The sequence below is a fragment of the Hetaerina americana genome, unplaced genomic scaffold, assembly GCF_022747635.1.
Source record: "Hetaerina americana unplaced genomic scaffold, ioHetAmer1.1.p SCAF_41, whole genome shotgun sequence".
In the NCBI taxonomy this organism is placed as follows: Eukaryota; Metazoa; Arthropoda; class Insecta; order Odonata; family Calopterygidae; genus Hetaerina; species Hetaerina americana.
The window spans coordinates 545559-567209 of record NW_027286997.1 but is presented as its reverse complement, the minus strand read 5'-3'; the positions used below and the strand labels follow the sequence as shown (position 1 = coordinate 567209).

General features: G+C 39.4%; 1 protein-coding gene across 7 annotated transcripts in view; it reads left to right on the top strand.

Moving 5' to 3' along the window:
• LOC139692789 (carboxypeptidase D-like) overlaps positions 1-21651 on the top strand; it is a 201245-nt gene that overhangs the window by 149929 nt on the left and 29665 nt on the right. For all 7 annotated transcript variants that reach the window (XR_011701787.1, XM_071591072.1, XM_071591075.1 and 4 more), the window contains 2 exons: positions 7807-7940; positions 13950-14086. Coding sequence is in view for 6 of the 7 variants with exons in the window: in XM_071591072.1 (XP_071447173.1) it covers positions 7807-7940; positions 13950-14086 (271 nt within the window). In the remaining variant the exon portion in view is untranslated. The remainder of the gene's footprint in view (positions 1-7806; positions 7941-13949; positions 14087-21651) is intronic.

The following is a 21651-nucleotide window of genomic DNA, read 5'->3' as shown; positions in this document are numbered from 1 at the left end:
CTCGAGATGGAATTCCAAACAATTGAGGCATAAACAGTTATCACTGCCTTCGAGTTGAGGCTGTTATGGCCCTCCCTCCCTACGAACAAGCAGCCGGCCGTGACTGGTATCGCCACCCCTCCTCCCAGCATGACTCATTCCCATCATCATCATCATACTCTTCCGGGATCGACGCTCGCACTACTGGTGACGTCAACACGAAGTCGACCAATAGAGTGACCTGGGAAGCCCAGGTAGCGTGGGACGATAGCCAGTGCCAGTCACGCGAATCGCATTGGCCATTCCTCCCCTCCACGTGCACACGGCCGGCTCACTGTCGGTCGCCCTGTGCCATGTAGTTTATGATAGTGTCTGTTGAAGTGGGTCCTTTCAGGTGACAAGCGAGGTGAAATATATGCTGCATTTAAAGGCCTGTATGTAAAAACGCTGGGATGCTGCGTCAAAATATTTGATTGTCTAAGCGCTACAAACAACTGATATCGTATTCAAATGCTATTTTCCCCTCCTGTCGAATGCCTTGCGGTATGTGTGGAGAGCTTAACGCGGTAGGTTAGAGAGTAGGTTGATGAGTGGGAATTCACTTTACAAGCATTCCGCGAGTCTTTCATATAATATTTGCGGCAAGGAATATGTAATGAAAGATAATGCTTAGCGAAAAGGTAATGGGCAGGTAGGAGCAAAACCTAGAGTGAGTGGCATCGGGAAGGGAAATCACAATCAATTGAACGAGCATGAAGCGATCTCCGTAGTCGCAGTCAACTGCTGCAGTTTGGAAAACAAAATAGCCGAATTTTATCATATGGTTAGAAGTACCGAAGGCGATGTAATTATAGGAACCGAGAGTTGGTTTTCGCAAGACATCGCAGACGAGATTTTTATAGTTCGTGTCATGTAAGTAATGCATTGCACTCTAAAGCATACCCTTCGTTGTGTTTTCAAGCTCCCCCTTCCATCCCTTTCCCCGGAGGTTGATGCCTCACGCCGTCCGCTGCCAACAGCTGGCTGTCGCCTTGGATCGAGGGAGATGGGGAAGCGTGTTAATGTTAATCACCGCGGGGGTTTGCGGCCCCAGGAATGCGAGCAGCGGTAGGTGGAGAGGGGGGTGGCGGGCGAGAGGGTGAAGTAGTTGAAGGGGTGGGAGGCGAAGCGGTGGTGAGCGAGGGGAGAGGCTGCCGTGATTTGACGGGCCATGTACAGCGACGGTCGTAACGGGCTCTCAGTCGTCTTTGGATCCGCAGGGGGAAGCGAAGAGGGGGGGGGGCTTCGCGAGGGGGAGGCCAAGGCCGCGGCCTTCGGGGCCATGGAGGCGGGGGAGCGAATGACCCGCCGGACGAGAGGTAGGACTGACCGGGCCCCCCACTCTTAGAATTTGTAGTCGGGGAGCGTCCAGGTAGCCGACGAGCGCTAATGGTTATCATTCCTCCCTGTGTAAATGTTTCCGTAATTTATTGTATATTGCTTTTAATAATAAGTACAGCGTCGAAAAGGCTGCCCCTTTGCATGCCTTTGGACAATTTCCTGCGTGGATCGCGCGAGCTCGCGGGTTATTGCTACGTTATTCATCTCGCGTAATTGAAAGGTCGAAACTACACAAAAATAAAGCGTACCAGAAACTACAGGTGGCACAGCAATAGAAAAATCATTATTATAAAATGTTAAGAATTCTTGTTGACGGCTTTCAAGGCAGCCTGCGTAATTCGGAAATAACGGCAAAACCCGAAAATGAAAGCAATTAGCTAACATAGGTCCTGGTTGACACAAACAGTAGGTCATTGTTGATGGTACGATTAGTAATATTCAATGTAACTTGGGGCATCCCACAGGGAAGCATCATAGGCCTGCTTTTATTCAAATTATGTATCAATGACTTAGCTAGCATATTCAAGTATAGGATTCGCCTATCTGCTAACGACGCAGTGATGTATAGGGGATACTGGCAGCCAGTTTGATAGATATGTGTTGGCATGTGACCTTAAGACTGTTCAGGATTGCTGCAAAGTATGGTATTTAGAATTATAGTTTTAAAAATAGTTTATTGTGGACTACTGGAAACAATATTCATCTCCTCAAACTGCTTACAGCATTAATATTAGTGAGCTAACGAATTTAGAATCTATTAAGTAGCAATAGGCATCACTATTCCCCATGATCTCTCCTGGGTGGAACACAACTGCATCTACATCAATACCCTGCGATCCATCAAAATTATGTTGCAGGGGATTGAAGTGCCAGGAGGCATGGACAAGGACATAAGGGAGGGGAAGGGAAAAAATATGAACTGAAAACATTGAAATACATGCAAATTCATACACGAGGGCTGTGAAGGGAAACAAGAAGTTGTCTATGACTTAAACAACTGCTCTCCTCCACTGATATCCACCATCATTCCTCACCCACTAGCCACTTTAACCCATCAGATCAGCGACGGTAGACAATCACATGCACATCTGGTCGATGAAGAACCATCTGTGGATTTTAATTGTGCTACCACCACATCCTGCCCACAATCAAGACTGCACCGACCCGTGGTGAGTACGCACAGTGCCTTCATTCCAATTGACCTCCGAACACACGTCGCCACCAATGACCACTCTCCAGGAAAGATCACCACAGTCACGATAAAGGGGGATAAATGGTAGGTCTTCTTCAGTGGTATCCCTATCCCTACTTAAGGTGCTTTGTGGAGAGCACTTGGAGTGAGTACACCATCCATCAGATGGGACATTTTACTGTGGACCCCTTGATGCCTTTCATTTCGAGTAGGCTAATGCCGACTCGGGGTTTCTCTCCATCATTCCTCCTTTCCTGTCCATCCCTAATGGCGCAAGCGACCTCAGCTGTCAGTCGCCTGCCCTAAATACTACTACTACTCTGACCACTTGGTTTCCTTGGTGTGCCACGTCGATCCTTATGACATTGTATACTTGTCTGTGTTTATCTCAAGGATGCAAGGCACATTGAAAGGGTCAAGACTTCTCCCACGGGGTGTTCTTCCATAAGGTGTCCTCTCTCAAATATGCTCCCGGAGCAATGCACATCTTCCTATCCAGTGTCCTTCCTGACATCCCTTAGTGAGCCTTCCACGATCTCATGTCCAAAAAATGTAGCAAAACTAGTTAACAGCAATAAATTCTACCCTGTGGAAATGTAAAATTGTTTGATTCTTCCCTATGCCCTGCTATGGAATTCCACAAATCATCCATCAATTATCTTTCAAAAAATAGTCTCCTGTCCAGATACTGGTCAGGTCTATACAAAAACTGAAAGGTGTGTGGTACACCCTCCTCTTCACACATTTAAGGAGCTTTCAAAGGCTGGTGACTATGGCAGTTGACAAATCCAACATGCCCCCCACCCAGTGCCCACTCCCTGATGCACGGAGTAACAACATACCAATTTTTACTTGACCTAGAAGATATTACCTACAGCCGCTGTCATATGAAGATGCCTTAGTGATGAGTTATGCTTTCACACTCCTGCATCTCTCATACTAACCTGCTGAAGTGGAGGGCAGTGCTGAAACCCAGTAGTATGTTTGTGGGTACAGGGTCATCCGACGAGCAGGGGCCTGTGACATCCAAACCCCCCTGCTGCCACTGTGCCCACCCTGGATACCCCTCATCACTCTCTGCATCCACTTCCCCCAATCCAAGGCCTAGTCAGTCCTTTTCATCTGGCTGGTGAAGGGCCTGTGCAGGGCCCCTTTTGTGCCCATTGAAGACCTCAATCCATTGACACAAAAATGTGACTCCATGTCTCCAGCCCAAGAACCAACCAAATGAAAAGATTGCTGCATGTTTTTTGAGTTCCACAATGTGGAGAGTTGAGAGTATGTGATGTTGGTCAAGTCTGGTGATACCGACTCCCCAAATCAAATGCTCCCTTTCCTCCCCTCACCTGTGCTATGACCCCTTGGACTGTTTCGAGGGGTCATTGGCAAGTCACTGCATGCCTACTGAGTGGATTTGGAACAATGATAGGGTTCCGAGATGTCGAAGAGAAACTTTGATGGAGCATATTCCAATATGGCCTTGCCCTTCTGGGGTCGGAACAATAGAAATTACCAGGTGGGAGGGGGTTGGAAACATACTTGATGATTTCCATATTTGCTTGTGCACCAGCCAGATGAACCAATCTATCTCCAGCTTGCAGGATTGCAAGGCAGGAGTGTTAATTTACATTAGCTAATAGATATTCCAATACTGTATGCATGGCAGTTGCCACCCGACCACATGCCCTCGTGGTGGCTTCCAACGAATTGTGCTTGTGTAGATGCGCAAGCGGCCTCTGGAAAAGCAGTTCTTTTCTGTAGCTCAGTGAAGAGATGGTTTAATATGTTTAAAGAGGGCAGGCGAAACAATTTCAAAGCGCGTTGAGCAGGACCTCCAATCGCTGTTTTTCTCCTATGGAGTAAACATTTACACCACTGCTGCCATTGTGAGATAAGGTTGATAAATAGCACTAAGAGCAATATCATGCACAAGTAGCAAAAACAGAAGTATTCAGACTAGTCCAAAGACTACCATCATGAAGGAGCATCCAAGACAATCATGTGGTGGAGATTTTATTACCACATACATTGATTGAAGTCCATGCAGTAATATAATGAGGTGTAAGGATGAAGATATCAATAATACTCTAACGTTATTTTGTTGTCAAATTCACAAGTTGAGCTCCATTCATCAACTTCTTGCTTCACTAATTTGGAACAATACAGTTACTGTAATACTCTTTAGATTCATCAGCAACCACCGCACCCAAAATGATCTTAGATATAGAAACACTGCAAAGACTTTGCAATCACAGAGTACGAGCACACTCGGTGATAACATAAACTTCCCTCAGGAACACCCTTTGTCGTCAAATATGGGTACTTATTGAACTGCCCTCGTGTAAAAGGTGAATTGTCGCGAAGCGTAGAAGGAAATATGACATAAGGAAAATTTTCTTTGTTAAATTTAAGGAATATAATGGCTTAAAATGCATCACCAAATTCATTTGTCAATTTTAAGTATGTTAGTATTCACTGAATGCTGAGTATATATGGAATTATTCCTGGAGATCAAGTGGCCACCAACCAACAAATTCTCGCTAATGTACAACTGATCGCGAAACCTGGGTGGTACTCGGTGGAAGTTAGAATATTCTCAGCTTCTGATGGCTAACCCCCTGTTAGACCACTTTTGGAATAAATGGAAAGTGTTTGGGGGAAAATATTAAAAGAAGATTGAAATATAGTTAGAAGAAACCCGCAAGGTTGGCATAGAGGTGATATCCATATTAAAAGGACTTTGTACTTTTTCACAGATTTTTATTATAAGGTTTCAGCGACTTGCGGCATCATCAGGTACAAATATACTTAACAACAGTGCGAGAATATATATGCTCAGGAGAGAGAGTGGGGGCAGGGAGGGGAAGGAGGGCCTGAGAGGGGAGGGGGCGATCAGGTGCATTGAGGGGTTGGTTTGACCAATTCCAGGCTAGTTTCTCAGAAAGGAGTGGGGAGGGGGATGGGAACAATTACTCTTTGCAAAGTGTCAAGTTGGGGTTTGCTAAGTGCCTCCTTATCTCCATTTGCTTGAAAGCATCCATTTTTAATCATTTTGGGAGAATATGTAATATTTCTGCGACAAAGTCATTTGACACTTTGTAACGAGCAATTGTTCCCATCCCCCTCCCCACAACTTTCTGAGAAATTACCCTGGAATTGGTCAAACCAACCCCTCAATGCACCTGATCGCCCCCTCCCCTCTCAGGCCCTCCTTCCCCTCACTGCCCCCACTCTCTCTCCTGAGCATATATATTCTCGCACTGTTGTTAAGTATATTTGTACCTGATGATGCCGCAAGTCGCTGAAACCTTATAATAAAAATCTGTGAAAAAGTACAAAGTCCTTTTAATATGGATATGAAATGCTTCCACAAAGTGAAGCCTGAAACAGTAGAATCTATAGAGGTGATAATTAATAGTTGTGATTTCCACTACTATTTTTTATCACCCAGCCCAGGTTTCAGCCCTTTTTGCCATCTTCGGTTGAAAATTACATGATGTTGGCAAATATGTCACTATTGCTTGATAATATTGCAAGTGTTCCGGTAATCAACTGGAAGTGAAAGTTGCAGGGATTTTTGCTTCTAGTTGATGAGAGGAAGGAGGGGGGGAGGGTTGTTTGTTTGGGGTGGGTGGGTGGGTGGGTGGTGGAGATCGACTGGTTAGTGCAAGGGCCAATGTACGCGGGGGGTGGGGAGAGGGAAGCTCTGCACATGATGGTCTACTCTGCGACAATTCATGATCACCAGCACCACCTCACTAAACCACCACCACTGCTCTCCACCCCCGGGTGACATAGGATAACTGATGAAGGTGCCCATGTGACAAAACCGATAAGTAATACAAAGTCCACCAATTAAGTCGAAGAGAAGCATCTATTTCCACATGTTCTTCCTTCAGGCTTTGCCGCCTCAGTGGGTGGCTGGTCTTTGTGAGGGCTGCAGTGGGCACGGGAAAGGGGGGCCCCTTGGAATCTTCCAACGCAGGAATCGGAAGACCGTTATTCATCCTCCTTGTGATGCACTTAAGGGGGTTGGAAAATCACGGGGGGTGGGAGGGACACACTTGTTCATTTACTAGGGTTGCCTTGTCCACTGTATGAACATGGACTATTTCCAGAGCTTCAAGGGTGTCCGTCTTCTCCTTCAATGCGAACGAGAGTGGGAGAGAAGACGTTGCTCGCGATTGTGGTCATTATCCAGCAAATGTTGTGCAAGCATTGATTGTCTTTTCCCTTTCTCATGGCATATCTTATGTTCATTTATCCGGGCCTCGAGGCTTCTTCCAGTCTTGCCTATAGACATATCCCTTGTATGCCCGGGGGTAGACCGGAGGTAGCACATCTGCCTGTGGGGCTGAAGGTCGCTGGTTTGGATCCCATGACTGACGAAAATTTTTCAGATTAGAAAAAAATTGTCGATGGTTTTCAGAACAAGGCAACTACACATTAACAGAAAAAATAAAATAGTAAATCTGAGGAAAAGGGCAAATTTGTTTTTCTCATAATGACTAATTTCCACTACATCTCACCTGAATCTGTTGAACAAAATGGTATATCGGGCCAAGGCAACGAGAAAAATAAATGCCTGAACCCATGGTGAAAGGCAGCAGTTTCACCATTAGGCACTCGTGGGGCAGACTGAGTGGGTCGACCCAGCATCAGCTGTCACGCCTGTGGGTGAGAGTGAAGTGCATGTTATCGGTCGCAGTACTGCAATGTGGAAATCAATAGTCAACCACCACATTAGTGGTATTAATGTATCAATAATTTGAGCTTGACAGTCTAGTGTTATTTTTTAAGTAAATCCTTTCATTAGGAGAATTTTGTTACTTTACTATTATATGATTTAAGAGATTATTACTTACTTTACCTAATAAAGCTTTATTTTGTTTTCTGAATTCATTCATTGAATGTCTTTGTTGTCACTCTTTCATTGGTGACAGCTCGTACACCTATGATATATTCAGCAGATTTTGGGATATTGTCCACAGAACAATCCTTGAAGGTTTACAAAAAATCTAGTTTGATTGATCCATCCTTCTGTCATATGGCTCTCTCCGCAGATTTTTAATTTTCCCAACAATGGTTTGTATTTTATTTTATTAATTAAGGGGTTGACGAAGGTACAATTTCTTAGTTGCCCCATAATATCAATGTATCTACCCCTCCTCCCCTATGTTGGAAAACACTGCTGCAAAGTCTGAATGTGGCATATATAGAGAGCAAACTATCTACTTGTCTATCTCTCCCTGCAGGGCGTGACCTCTGGGTCATGGTTGTCTCCTCGTCACCCTATGAGCACATGGTGGGGAAGCCAGATGTCAAGTACGTGGCCAACATGCATGGCAATGAAGCCGTGGGCCGTGAGATGATGCTGCACCTCATACATGTGAGTGCTTGACAATATCATCCCCTCCCACCCTACCCATGGTATGGGGTGGCTTGCCGCCGTAAGTACCATGATTGCCTGGATGACACAGAGGCAGCTCTCAGTGTAGCTTGACATGGAATACTTTGTGGCTTGATACTTCTCCCAAATTGATCCAAGCATATGTGGGAGCTACATTTTGCCTCTTTTCAGCATCGCTTTTTTTAGGGTGGACATCATTCAAAGGTGGGGAAACCATGGGGACTACTGGCTAGACCACTCAAATTCCCTCCTTGCACTTTCGGAACTAAATTGGTGCCAATTGACGGTCCCAAATTTGAACCACATGTAACCCTTGGAGTGTGAGCATGTTATGTTTTTGTGTGACTCAGTCATCCAGTCTGTGGAGGTGTTCTTCCTAGTTCGCCGTGGGTCGTCCTGCCTTTTTTTTCTCTTTGGTCGTATATTCATTTCATTCCGTGGAGTCTCACTGATTATCTCCTCGCATGCACCTTTGTGGTCTTGAATTTCTCTGAGAAATTTCATTTCTACTGCTCTGAGTTTCTTTTGCCTCTGTTCATGTGTCCACCCTTTGCTTCCACGTATAGTTGTGCTGCGAGATCTAATGCATTTTATATACATGCTTTTATCTCCAGCATGACTTTACTTTAAAGTGTTTTTGCTGCTGTTTCCACATGGGCAAATGGGAGGATTGTCATGTTGCCAGTTAGCCCAAGTGAAGGGTTATGCTCGATTAGGATGTTTTTTTTTTGGTGGAGGATATATGCGGAGGTTTTGCATCAAAACGTGGCCGGTTTATGCATGGTGTTAGTTGTGGCCTAAATATTTCTACCACACGAAATACATATCTTAACATTCGATAGTACGTACATGCATGTCTGCACTATTTTCATATTTACAGCAATGGTTGATATAATAGATATTCTTATTTCTCTTGCCTTTATTTGTTAACATCTACACCTAATAAGCATTTTTATGGATAAAAAGTACATTACATTTTTATGTGTACATTAATTAATTTAATCACCATTAAAAGATAGGTAACCCAAAGTTGCTTCTCAGATCGAAAGCTGAGCGGTCATTTGAATTTTACTTAATATCTTGCCATGGTTATTGTATCATGGGAAAATAAAACTTTTAATTAAACTTTATCTTTTTAATTTTAATTGGTCAAAGTATTTTTAGTCAAGAGGCACAGGGAGGTATGTGACTCATCTCCAAAAATCTTGGCAGAATGGAGCTTGTAAAATAATATTGTTATTGAAGCCTATTGAATCCCTTGTTTTATTTAATTTGCCATGCTCTCTTTCATCCAATGCCAATGGTTGCTTCAAAGTCAAAGATGCTACATGTAGGTTGGGTTGCCATTTTTCTTATTTCCTTTTCTTTAAAAATCATGAGAGAATAAATGGGTTGTTGAAGGTGTGACTTTATGGAATCAATTCATTTTAAAATGAAAATATTATAACTTTGTAATTCTGCAAAATTTTATTTAGACAGGACCTGGGTTTCTGTGTCCAATGTCATCTTCAGGTCCAACATCACCATTCTCAGGGAGAAAAAATGTTGCCTATGGTGGAGCATCATGCACTGAATTCATTAATTAATCAGTTAATTTTTTTCAATTTGTCAAATCTGATTGGATATGAAATTAGTATAAGTTTTGTATTCTTAAGTAGGCTTATGCCTGTATTAAAAGCTGCTTCATTTTAAATTCCTTCCCTTTGGATTAAAATCACCGAAATAATTTTTAACTAAGCTATTGAAATGCGAAAAAAGTATGTCCATTAAACAAAGGCATGAATCTTTTCAAGAAATTTAAATTTTGATTTGCTCTTACTCATACTCTTAGTGCACTCCTAATTTTAATTTCGAAGTGTGAAAATCATTTGCTTTGACCTACATTCAAACCCTTGTCCATCAATATCTGGCCTTGTGCTTCCACAGACCGTGGTGTCCCATTAATCCCTGAAAACTTAGGGGATTTAAAAGAACAAGATTTTATGATGAAATACTGCACAAATGTCACGAGCAATTGTAGTCATAAGCATTGAACCACAGTTCACTTGGTTGAAGCCAGCATTTATTTGAAAAGCTGTTAACATATGATAAATTCAATGAACTGCATGAGATGTAGTTACTTTAATGAAGCCATCCACTAATATGCATTAAAAAGCAACCATTTCAGGTTTCTAGTCCTGGATGATTTTCACTATTTGAAAATGTTACATTTTAATGGACATTAGTGGATGACTCTGTTAAAAGTTACTGTTTTGGCATCTCCTGCAGTTGTTTGAATTTGATGAAAATACTCCACTGCAAGATCCATAAGATGTGCCCTCAGTTTTTCAGGTTGGAAATTATGAAAAATACTTGGATCCGACAGAAAAGAGGGAAGTATTTTGATGTTAGCACTTAATGCAACAATTTCAAAGAGTAAAAATCATTTGCCTTGACTGGGATTCACCCAGTCAAGGTGAATGATTTTTAACCTCTGCCATTGTTGCATTGTAATGCTCATTTGGCAAATGACTCTGTTTAAAGTTACTGTTGTGGCCATATTATTATTATTATTACTTTTTATTTGCCCAGAGATCACAGTACAAAAATATCAGGTGGGTGGTGTATGTACATGATATAAGGCACCTCAAAAAGGAGTACAATGCATACAGGCTCAATTAAGATACATAAAAAAGAAATGATGCTCGCAGTTACATAAATGTTTGGCACAAGCCCATGAACATTGGCTGTAACATGCACATGCAATATCAAATTCAGAGAAATCATTGATCATCAACGTGAATCGGACCATGACCATTGCTAGCAACTAAACGTATGAACTTACTGGTCGGGAATATTGTTGAGACGTTCGTCAACAGAGTAGAACATATTACGCTGTAGATATCTTCTTAATTTATGCCTGAATGCAGCAGTTACCTTTGTATCCTTGATATTTTTGGGTAGTTTGATAAATAATCTGATGCCCACTTCATTGGGTCCTAATTTCAATGCTTTAGTTCTTATATTCCCATTATGGAAGTCATTCCTTCCTCTGGTGTAATGATGATGATAGGCAGAGTTAAGAGAATAGTTGCCGATGTTATTTTTTATATATAGAATTAAAAACATAATGTAGATGAACGGGAGTGGTAGCAAATTTAATTCATGGAAAATAGGCCTTGATGGAGCATTGTGAGGTTTCCTGGTGATGATAAGCTGCCTTGTAAATCTGTTCTGAAGCATAATTCATAAATTCAAATTTAAATGCAATGCTGTTTCTTAAAATCCCATCAGAGGTTATCATCATTTTAACTTTTTATGCAGCGCTTATGTAGTCAATATTTATGTAGTTAGTAATTATATTGACGACATTGAATATGGTTGTACCATTATTCAAAATGAATAAAGTATTATTATTATAATTATTATTATTATAACGATTATTATTATTATATTATTGCTGTTAGTATTTTGATATTATCAAATTTGTATTTAAAACAACCATTTTCTATACCCATGCAACGCTCATACTAATTAAGGTGGATTACCTGTAGACTATGAGCTCATCAAGAGAGATTCTATTTTAGGTTTTGAGGGTGTGTTGACAGCTAAGGTCATTTTGGGAGAAATGCAATGCATGTATGTATAAGCAGAGGGGCGACAACCCTATTGGCCCAAAGGGTATTAATTTTTGCAGCATTGCAACATTGAGAAGGGCTATAAAAATTTGAAGGGCAATAAAGGCATGTGATTGAAAACATTTGGGCATCCTTCCTTGAACAGCGCTTTTGTTTCATCATTTTTGAATTAAACTCTTTCTGTAAGTGAACCCCTCCTTCAGTTTTCGCTCTTCAACATCCTTCGTATTATCTAAACCACAGTAACCTTTTTCTTGTTTGAGTATCATCCTATACCAATATTTCTGTTATTCAATGATTGGACGCATGGAAATCTAATTGGCTCTCCGCCTACTTGGATTACTGCCATTTTATACCATTCCCTCTACCTGAACAATGAAAAACATGAGCAATAAGAGACACATCCCTGTTGTAATCTGCTTCTGCCTATCACTTCCCATTCAGAAGAAGCACGAGGCAATAAGAGTCTAAATTCAAAGAACTCGGGGATGGTAACTTAAACAGCAACATTAAGGGGATCAGAGTTCAAATCCCATCTAGGTGATTGATATTCACACTTTGAAATTGTTTCATTTTAAGGAATCTGAAACCTCTGGTTTTAGGATGATGGGGTTTCCACTCCTTGGAGTTTTCAGAATCCGGGGTTTTTCAAAAGCTCTCTGTAATTCCATTTGAACCTTAATGCATGATAGATAATTGATTATGAAAGTTGCCTTGGCTTTGTGAAATTTCCATATTTCCCCATCGATAAGACGTGCGTTATCCATACAAAATGTTGAGATGATCAAAAAAATGACAATGCGCGATATGTAATGTAAATTGAAATAATCCAAACCTTTACATACCTATACACACAATGATTTAAAGAAGAGTCTTGCAAATTTAAATTAGTCTGGAAGCATACCTTTCTAATTGCATTCCATGTCATACAGATCTGCAACTTTTACAGTTATTTCATCTCATAAATCCATGAGAAAAAGAAGAAACATATAATTTCTATACTTCATATATTCTAATACATAGTACTTCATGTACATGTAGAGTAAATCGTATTACATACACGTACGTTAATATAAATATATGATAGGATAGGTAGATCACTCGAATCATAGAAATTCGTCACCTGAATCACAATTAAATGAATTAAGTGCATTTATCATCACTTCAGGCACATATCCGAGTTCACTTTCCAAGGTTAAATCCTCCTAGTCTTCTAGCACTGGTATTGAAATATTGTTTATTTTTTTATCCTTCTGTTGTTTGGAATGAATTTCAATCACCTGGCTCTAATCTTCTGTATACTTACGGTAGATATAGCCACAGGCAATTATGATTTCATGTATTCATTGCTTGTTACCATCTATTAGTATAAAGATATAGACGTATTTTTATACCCAATAAATAAAGAAATATATATGTATATGCGTGTGTGTGTGTATATATATATATATATATATATATGTATATATGTTTGTGTGTGGGTTGCGGTAGTCCATGGGGTAGAGCATTGGACTACTTACCGGAAGGGCCCGTGTTCGATTCCTGGGCAAGGCACTCTGTGCACGTTCAGCTCCACCCAAGCTATGTGATTTTTCGGGTACCAGATCTTCCTGGGAAACCATAACCGGCACAGGGAAAGGAACTGGCCCCCCTACCCTGATGTGTAAAAATTCAAACATCAGGGTAGGGGGGTTTATATATACGTATATATATGAGTGTGTGTATAAAAGATGCCCATGAAGCCCTGGGTGCGTGCTATCTATATAAATTCATGATAACTACAAATTTCTGGATGTGCGCTATACATAGTGGAACGTTGTTGATGGGATAATGCTGTACATCTTCTGAGGAAATATTTTAGAATATGCTTATTAAATCTTTTTACAATAAATTATTCAATGTGCCATTTGATTTTATTAACTTAATGCAATTTCACTGCCTACTTTACATGCTCTTGGTTGCAAAAGATAGGGATGTCCATAGATATTCCATGATATCTTTAAATTTGTGGAATTACATAGCTATAAATGAAAGGGACTTGGCTACTTTTCTAATGAATATTTGGACTTTTCACTGTTATTTCAACATTTACACTGCAAAGGTCTGTAATCACTGCATTGTAAGAAATATATCCTTTCATTTTTTAATAATGGCGTGGACCTTAAACACACTCTTGGTGCAAACTGCAATTAAATTTATTAATCTTGACTGCTTGGGGCAGGGGGACATGAATCTAATGTATGCACTGAAAGTAAGAAGTGGGACATTGAGGTCCATTGAAAAAGAGAGATAGGGTCTCATACCATTGCCAACTGCATGGTGTCCACTTGCCTGCATTTCCTCGAATCATCTTGACCTTCTTCTCTTGCAGTACCTGGTCAGCAGCTATGGGAGTGACCAGTACATTACGTGGCTGATGGACAACACTAGGATCCACATCCTGCCTTCGATGAACCCAGACGGGTTTGAGGTGGCCAGGGAGGGTAACTGCGGTGGCGGGCAGGGCCGGTGAGTTGGCTTGGGCCCTCTATGAGAGTGGGGCGGGCATTGTGCATTGGCGAACAAATGCACTCATTGAAGTCAAGCGTAAGCAAGGCAAGAGGATATAAGATGAGAGCATTTCATTTCTATCGGGAAATATGTTAGGCAAGGCCTTCACAAGGCTGCATTGGCTTAGGGTGCATTTACAAAGAGGCTCAAAAGGATAACGTGATGATGAGGGCCTGAAGTGCGAAGGGAAGTAGCATGAGGGGCACAGATTTCAAGAGAAAAACACTGTGTATTAATTTTCAGTCTTATTTGTTTAGTTAACATCTTAAAATTTTAAATATGTGGAACAGCTTTTAATGTGTAGTCAGTTGCATGTTCTTTGATATATTTTGGTATTTGATTCAGGGTCCCAAGTCTGTGACTTTTCTCTGTGGGAAAAAAGAGAAAACATTTTTCCTTGAGATTTCTCCTGATGCAAGTTTGTAACTCGCAGAGAAAAAGGTTTCTGCTGACCTGAAGAGAGAAACGTTTGGGCTCCAGGAAGTTTATGCAAGAGGAGAAGCTCTTGTGGGAAGTGTTTTGTGAGCCAATGAAATCTTTCCTTACTTACTCTTTACGTGTTAATGTCACTTGGTTCCATATTGCATATATTTTTATGCTGAATATGAAAGTTTGCATATGATACATAGTGTTTTATTAATATCATGCTAAAAAAGGTATTCAAGGATGATTATTCAACTATCTGCCAGGACATTTGCATTAATTAGGAGATGAACTCTTCAAAAAATACCATTGGTAGGTCAGTATCAACATAGTCATTTTCGGCAGTAGAAAATAGGTATTTGTATATTTTAGCATTCAGGTAACTTGTTGCATAAAATTTCAATGCAACAGTAGCCTTAGCTGTACTACTAAAGGTTAATAATGGGAACCATAGAATGAATGCAATGGAAAGAAAAGTAACACTTATGAATTAAAAAACTATTTCATCAGAAGTACACCACGTCAACTCATCTGCTCATGTAATCTAGAATGAAGGAATTACTCTTCCCAAATTTTAATCTTCTGTAAATATTTAAGTATTGAATTAACCCACTACACATGTTCCTTTATTTTACTGCAGAGGAAAAGCAGTTAATTTGTTCAAAAAGCATTATTTCTTCATATTCAATGAAGACACTTGTGATATTTAATGTAGCTGAAGATTAACCTGCACAAATCATAGTGAAATTCTCTGAAGAGGAGATAGAATTTGATTTTTAAAACTTAAGTACCTTTTGAATTTGGTTTGTGAATAAATGATCTTTTGAAAATAGAGCAATTTTTGACAGAGATTAGAGAGAGAGAAATTGATGGCTTTCTGATTCTTCAATTTAATTTGTCATTGTTATGAACTGATCAACAAGAGGTAGTCATTCAGTGAAATGAAACACATGAAAGTCTTTTATTAAATTATCATTTGACAAATACCTATAATTAATTATAATTGTAAAATTATGTTACATAGCATGCCTAATACATAAATTAATGAATTCCAAACTGTAGATAGCAGTAAAAAGAGACGTTTCAGGTGGGATGGTGGGATATCATCATTAATTAAAAATGGAAAATTGTCAATTTTTAATTAATGTAGATAGCAGACTTAGTGTGTACATTGTATAAAGGTAAACTTAATTGTCCATTCTCTCATAAACTCACACCAGCCAACTAGTTAGTTAAATATAACAGTTTCATGTTTAACTTTGTGGAATTCCTTCATGATGAAAACTTAATATTTCTAAAATAGAGAAGAACATTGACATTTCTATCATAAATATTTCAGGACCATGGTTTCGATGCTACGCATCATCATCAGGTAACATGCATCCATATGTTGATATATGTTACCTGATTGTGGTAAGAAATGTAAGTTGTTGTATAAAGTAAATGTTGAGTTTCTTTTCTATGGTGGAAATGTTACGCTTTTATCGGTAGTTAAAAGTTAGTTAGCCTGCTGCAACTATATATATATATATATATATATATATATATATATATATATATATATATATATATACATTCATCCAAAAACCTACCTTAACTGGTAGATTACCTTAAATAAAAAATAAGTATATATATATATATATATATATATATATATATATATATATATATATATTTATTTACTTTTTATTTAAGGTAATCTACCGGTTAAGGTAGGTTTTTGGATGGACACAGGTACTAAATAAATATTTACTGATTCCTAACAAAATACAAAATCTAATATCCTACTCTACATCAGACCCCTCTTCATCTCTGAGTACTTTCTTCATCCCTTCATCCCGTCCAACATCCCTATCCTGTTCCTTCCCTTTCCTCGTTTGCCTAACATTCTCCCCTCAATTACAGTCTTCAACATCCCACTGCCGATCAATACCCCCTTCATCCACTTTTCCTGCCTCCATAGGATATCTCCTAACAAACCCCTCTCTTCGCCCACCATACCAAGTACTTCCTCATTTGTCTTCTTCTCTGTCCATTTCACCTTCTCCATTCTTCTCCAAATCCACATTTCAAAAGCCTCCAGTCTACGTCTATCCTCCTGCTTCAATGACCACGTTTCCGTGCCGTACATAGCCACGCTCCATATCAAAGTTTTGACGAGTCTTTTCTTAACATCCTTACTAACGTCCCTGTCATCAACTCCCTCCTCCTTGTGAAATATATATATATATATATATATATATATATATATATATATATGTATATGTGTATATATGTGTATATATGTATATATATATATATATACATACATACATATATATATATATATATATATATATATATATATATATATATATATATATATATATATATATATATATATATATATATATATATGTAATTGTATGATTTTTACCAGCTAAGTTATCATTATACTCAACATATATATTTTTTCACAATTGAACTTATTTGTAGTGCATCGTTAAGGTAGGTTTTGGATGAACATAAATCCCTACTTTTCTTAGCCTCGCCTGAAAAATAACCTGAAACCGCACTCCAATAAACCCTTCTTCAATTCTGCATACTGTCTACCTCCACTCATTTCGCCCAATATGGCTCATCTTTCCTCTCTCTTAATTATCCACAAAAAATATATGTTGTCTTCTAATACCAAACCTCCGCCTAAATTGTAACGGTAGATCTCACCTTGCAAGCCTTAAGGTGTAAGGAACTCGTATATTCAATGTTGGTGAGTCAACACTCCTTTCCTTATGCCGCCTACATTTCCCCATTATGCTCTGTTGCGGGGAAAATCATGCGATTTGAGTTTTTCTCGAGAAACATCCAGCGTCCCGGTTTGAACCCAAGATCCTGCTTTCAGGATACTCATTCATACTGCGTGAGGTGTTCTGTGCGTAAAGCATTGGGATTTTTACCCCGCGTAATCCGCCTATCATTTGACAAAATTCTTTACACCAGTGACCGAATTGAAAAAATAGCTTACCCACCTATGCTGATGAGGTTATAAAAGCAAGTCGAATCGAGCATGACTAGGCGCTTGCTGCATTGCGATTTGTTCCGTTCAACCGCCTAAATTTTTTTTTGGAATCACCACGATCGTCGTTATCAAGGTGTAGTATCATTTGAAAATTTTTTTGCAAAAAAAACTTAGCATAACCAGGCATTTCACTGTATTTCACAAGCCTTCCAGTCTTGTATCATCGCTGCCACATCCAATTACGGCATTCCGACATGACACCTATCGGGAAAATAAACAAAAATCCTGGTGGCTCAAAAATGAAGCCGGAAGTCTCGTGACAGACATCCTCCCGACCACAAAACACTGCTGATAGGCTTGGATGGATCATGGGAAAGAGTACTGCGGAATAAGTAGTAGTGAGGCATAATGTAATATTTAATCCAGCTCACGATTACGGGGCCAAGAAAAAAATATATATACGGAAAATCATCTTCCTCTCGTTTGCCGAGTCTGGATCGAACACCTAACGGCTTCAATGGGGCGAGATTCGGCCGTCGTTCAGGCCTAAGCTGATGCGCAGCCCTGCCCTGCTGCTCTGCCCCCACTCCATCGCTCCTCGTGCCCTTTCTCTCCGATGGGAGGCGCGGCGAGGCAAATGAGGTTCATGGGGTGATGCACGCGCGTGGCAGCATTCGATTCACATCGCCGTGAAGCGTGATGTTTTCACGCAGCTCACACTCGGGGAAACGTGAAGAGACGACGTAGTGCTGTTGTCGATTCATTCTGAGGTTCGATAATTTGCTCTCTCCACTCAAAGTCGAAGGCGTTGAACACGTATACAAAGTGAAGCTGCCATTCCGACCAAAGTATTCAAGAAATTAATGATTATTTCGTTCTAAATGAATGTAGAAATCTGACATTATTATTATTTTGTACCTATACAAACGTGCATCTGTTACCTTTTTTCCGGCACTAGCACTCTTGTGGAGTATATATAACGAATTCTGAGAGCGACGCTTGTGCATTGTGAACTCAGGGAAGGTGATAAATTAGCACCATCTTCAGATAATCAAGGAGAAAACACGTAATGAACCGTGGCAGAGTAGCAAGGCACAAACGAGTACGAATGAATATGGAGGATCAAAAGCTGGGAAGAATGGGACATTTTATTTGCAAAGCAGATCAGCAACATTGCCAGAAACAAGAAAGATATACTCATACAAAAAGAGCCAGGACAAAGAGAAAATTCTGTAACAAGAAATGTTTGCTAACATAATACCCCAAACAATAGCCTGGAGGAAAGGGAGCACATTTCATTCAAACCCATACATAATATTCTTTTACGGGATGGCGACGCATTGGCTAAGAAGTCAGCAAGGAGACAACAATTGTAGCATTGAAAATGCACCATAAAAGGGGATCGGTTGGGTGGATTGAGTAACTAACGAGGAGGCTATGTGAAAAGGGGGAGAAAAAAAAGTAATGAAAATTCTGAAAAATTATAAGCAGTAATCTTATTGGGAATATTTTTAGAGGTACGATGGTTTGATGAAAAGAGTCAAGCAGGGAAAAGCAAATGAAAGGAAATACAGAAGAAGACACTGAATGAGAAATATGGCACGTTATCCGAAAGCAGATATGAGTTAGAGCAACGTCAAACAAACCTTAGTATTTATTGTCAGTTTCCATGATAGTGACAAAAAAAGTTGTAATAGAAACTTTAAATCTTGGAATAACCTGCGGAGGATTATTGGTTGGTAGATAAGCGCTCGTATAAATTTCCCGTTGCACTGGTTTTCAAATATACAAGTTTACTGGGAAATTAAAAGAATAAAAATTGAAAATCACAGGAATGGGGCGCTAATTTTTTTAAATTACATAATTTATATCCCTCTACAAAATATTAAATTGTGGTTATTGATTCACATTAAAACGTTCAACATTAATGCAAATGAATATTTGAATTGATAACAATGCAAAAATTAATGCAAAACAATTTATATTAATAGACCCGAATTAATATTTGATACCCGAGTCGAAGTTTTACCCAAGGATACCTTCAGCGTATATTTTTCTTTGTACAACATTTCACAAATTGACAGCAAACCATCAGCGGTCAATTTCAGCTTATCAAATCCACGTAAAGACATGAATGATTAAATTATGTAACATATGTTTGAGAATGACTCATGTTTACACGGAAATATAATATTTAAATTTAGATTCAATTCCGACATCGGGACAGAAAGGAAATCCTCCATTGTGAAATGGTGATTCATTTTTAATTTAAATTAGTAGTTTTTCAAAGAACCATTTAGCATTTAGAGAAAAAAAATTAAGTCAATTACGGTTTGCCTCTTGCAATCCCAAATTGAATTTTCCACCCACCATAGCGAGTGATAAGGGTGGGATGGATTTAATGCTCTTCAGGAGCTGACCTATCCCTTTAACGACCCCTGCATCCAACTGTAGAATTGGACCCTCATCCAAAGGGTGGGACCGAGTTTAGAACGTAAACTCAGATACATAAGTATATGACACTTTACGGATTAATTTATGCCTTATTATATTAAAATGAGACTTACGAGATGCGCAGTTCCGAGTAGTAAGGTGCAGAGACTGGGTATTTCAACGTGAAAGAGGTTATATCGGAGTTATTAGAGATGTGAGCATAGATAACAAGAGAAAATGCTCTGACTATAATTGAGGGAATACGAAAAAGCATTGTATATCGCAGTGGAAAAGAGGAAATTGGTGTGGCAATTGAAAGAGATAATACATAGATACAAAGAGGCAGTTGGATTTTGGACGCTGCACGCTGAGGTAGAATGGAGAACGCAAGATAAGAGCGGAAGAAATAAAAATATTCTGAATCTAAATGGAATGAGGTGATAGAAAGTGTGAAGAGATGAAGAAGGAAATTATGAACAAGAGTTAATAGTCCTCAGAAGTACTTTTTAAACCTAAAATGTAAGGTTTACCAGATTTCAGGGACCACTCAAAACCTGAATCTACTTATATTAATATAATACTAATGCCAATTGGATTCATTCACATAATATGAAATAAAGCGCTATGTTTTTTAGAATTTGATATCACCAATAGGAGTGAGGGCATTTTAAGACAGTTTTTTCAAGTGCTTTAAAACGATTGGGAAAGGAGTAAAATAACCCGTCATCTTTACACTTTATTTCGGTTTTATCCTATCCAATTCGGGACTTTTCTTTTAGCGGTTCTTTGCAAAAACCACAATAAATGATACTGATATCTTTGGTCACATGTGCTGAATAATTAACTGTTTACAAAGAAACACGACGGAACGTGAAGTCTCTACGAAGAAGTGAACTAGACTGAACTAGAAGTGAACTTTTCCATTCGATTCCACGGGAAATATTTCATTGTAGCAGGACCGGTTTCAACGATAGAGCGCCACACCAATTGACCAAGACTGATCAATTAAACTAAGTTTAGGGGACTTCTACCCAAGCGAAAATTGATTCAAAGTCATTTGTTAAAATATTATTGTAATATTTATGTTAAATTCAATTGACTTCTTTTATGTGGAAGCTAAATTCGTGCGCCACAAAAGCAACCATTTATTTGGGCTGAACTGTACTAAATATTGAATTCGCAAAATACAAACAAACTTGTATCGGCTCTTCTGATGCTACTGAAATATAAGCGGGTGCTCCATTGCTAACCAACGAATGAGTGAATTAACTGCTTTAGAGTTTGTCGCACTGAACACTGGAACCCATGCTGATTTGCGTGAGAGAAAAAAAATGATAAAAACACCGTAACAAGGAGATGTTTTCTCTTCCAAATGTAGCATAAACGAATCGGATGAGTTTTGACCGGAGATTGGATACAATAAGCTGGAACACTTTGTTACCCTGGAACACAATATATTTTCTACAATTGAGTGCAGGCTCAAAGCCCTCATGATACACCACAGACTATCCATGATTTGCTATATAATTCAGATTAAGATAAGGTAGATAACGCAATTGTTCAAAAAACTGTTAAACATTATGCAACGGAATTATGTCTAATCATATGTAACCAGAGAAGTTTCGCAAAATTATGGATGCAAAAACCACATTCGACCCGCCCTACAGGA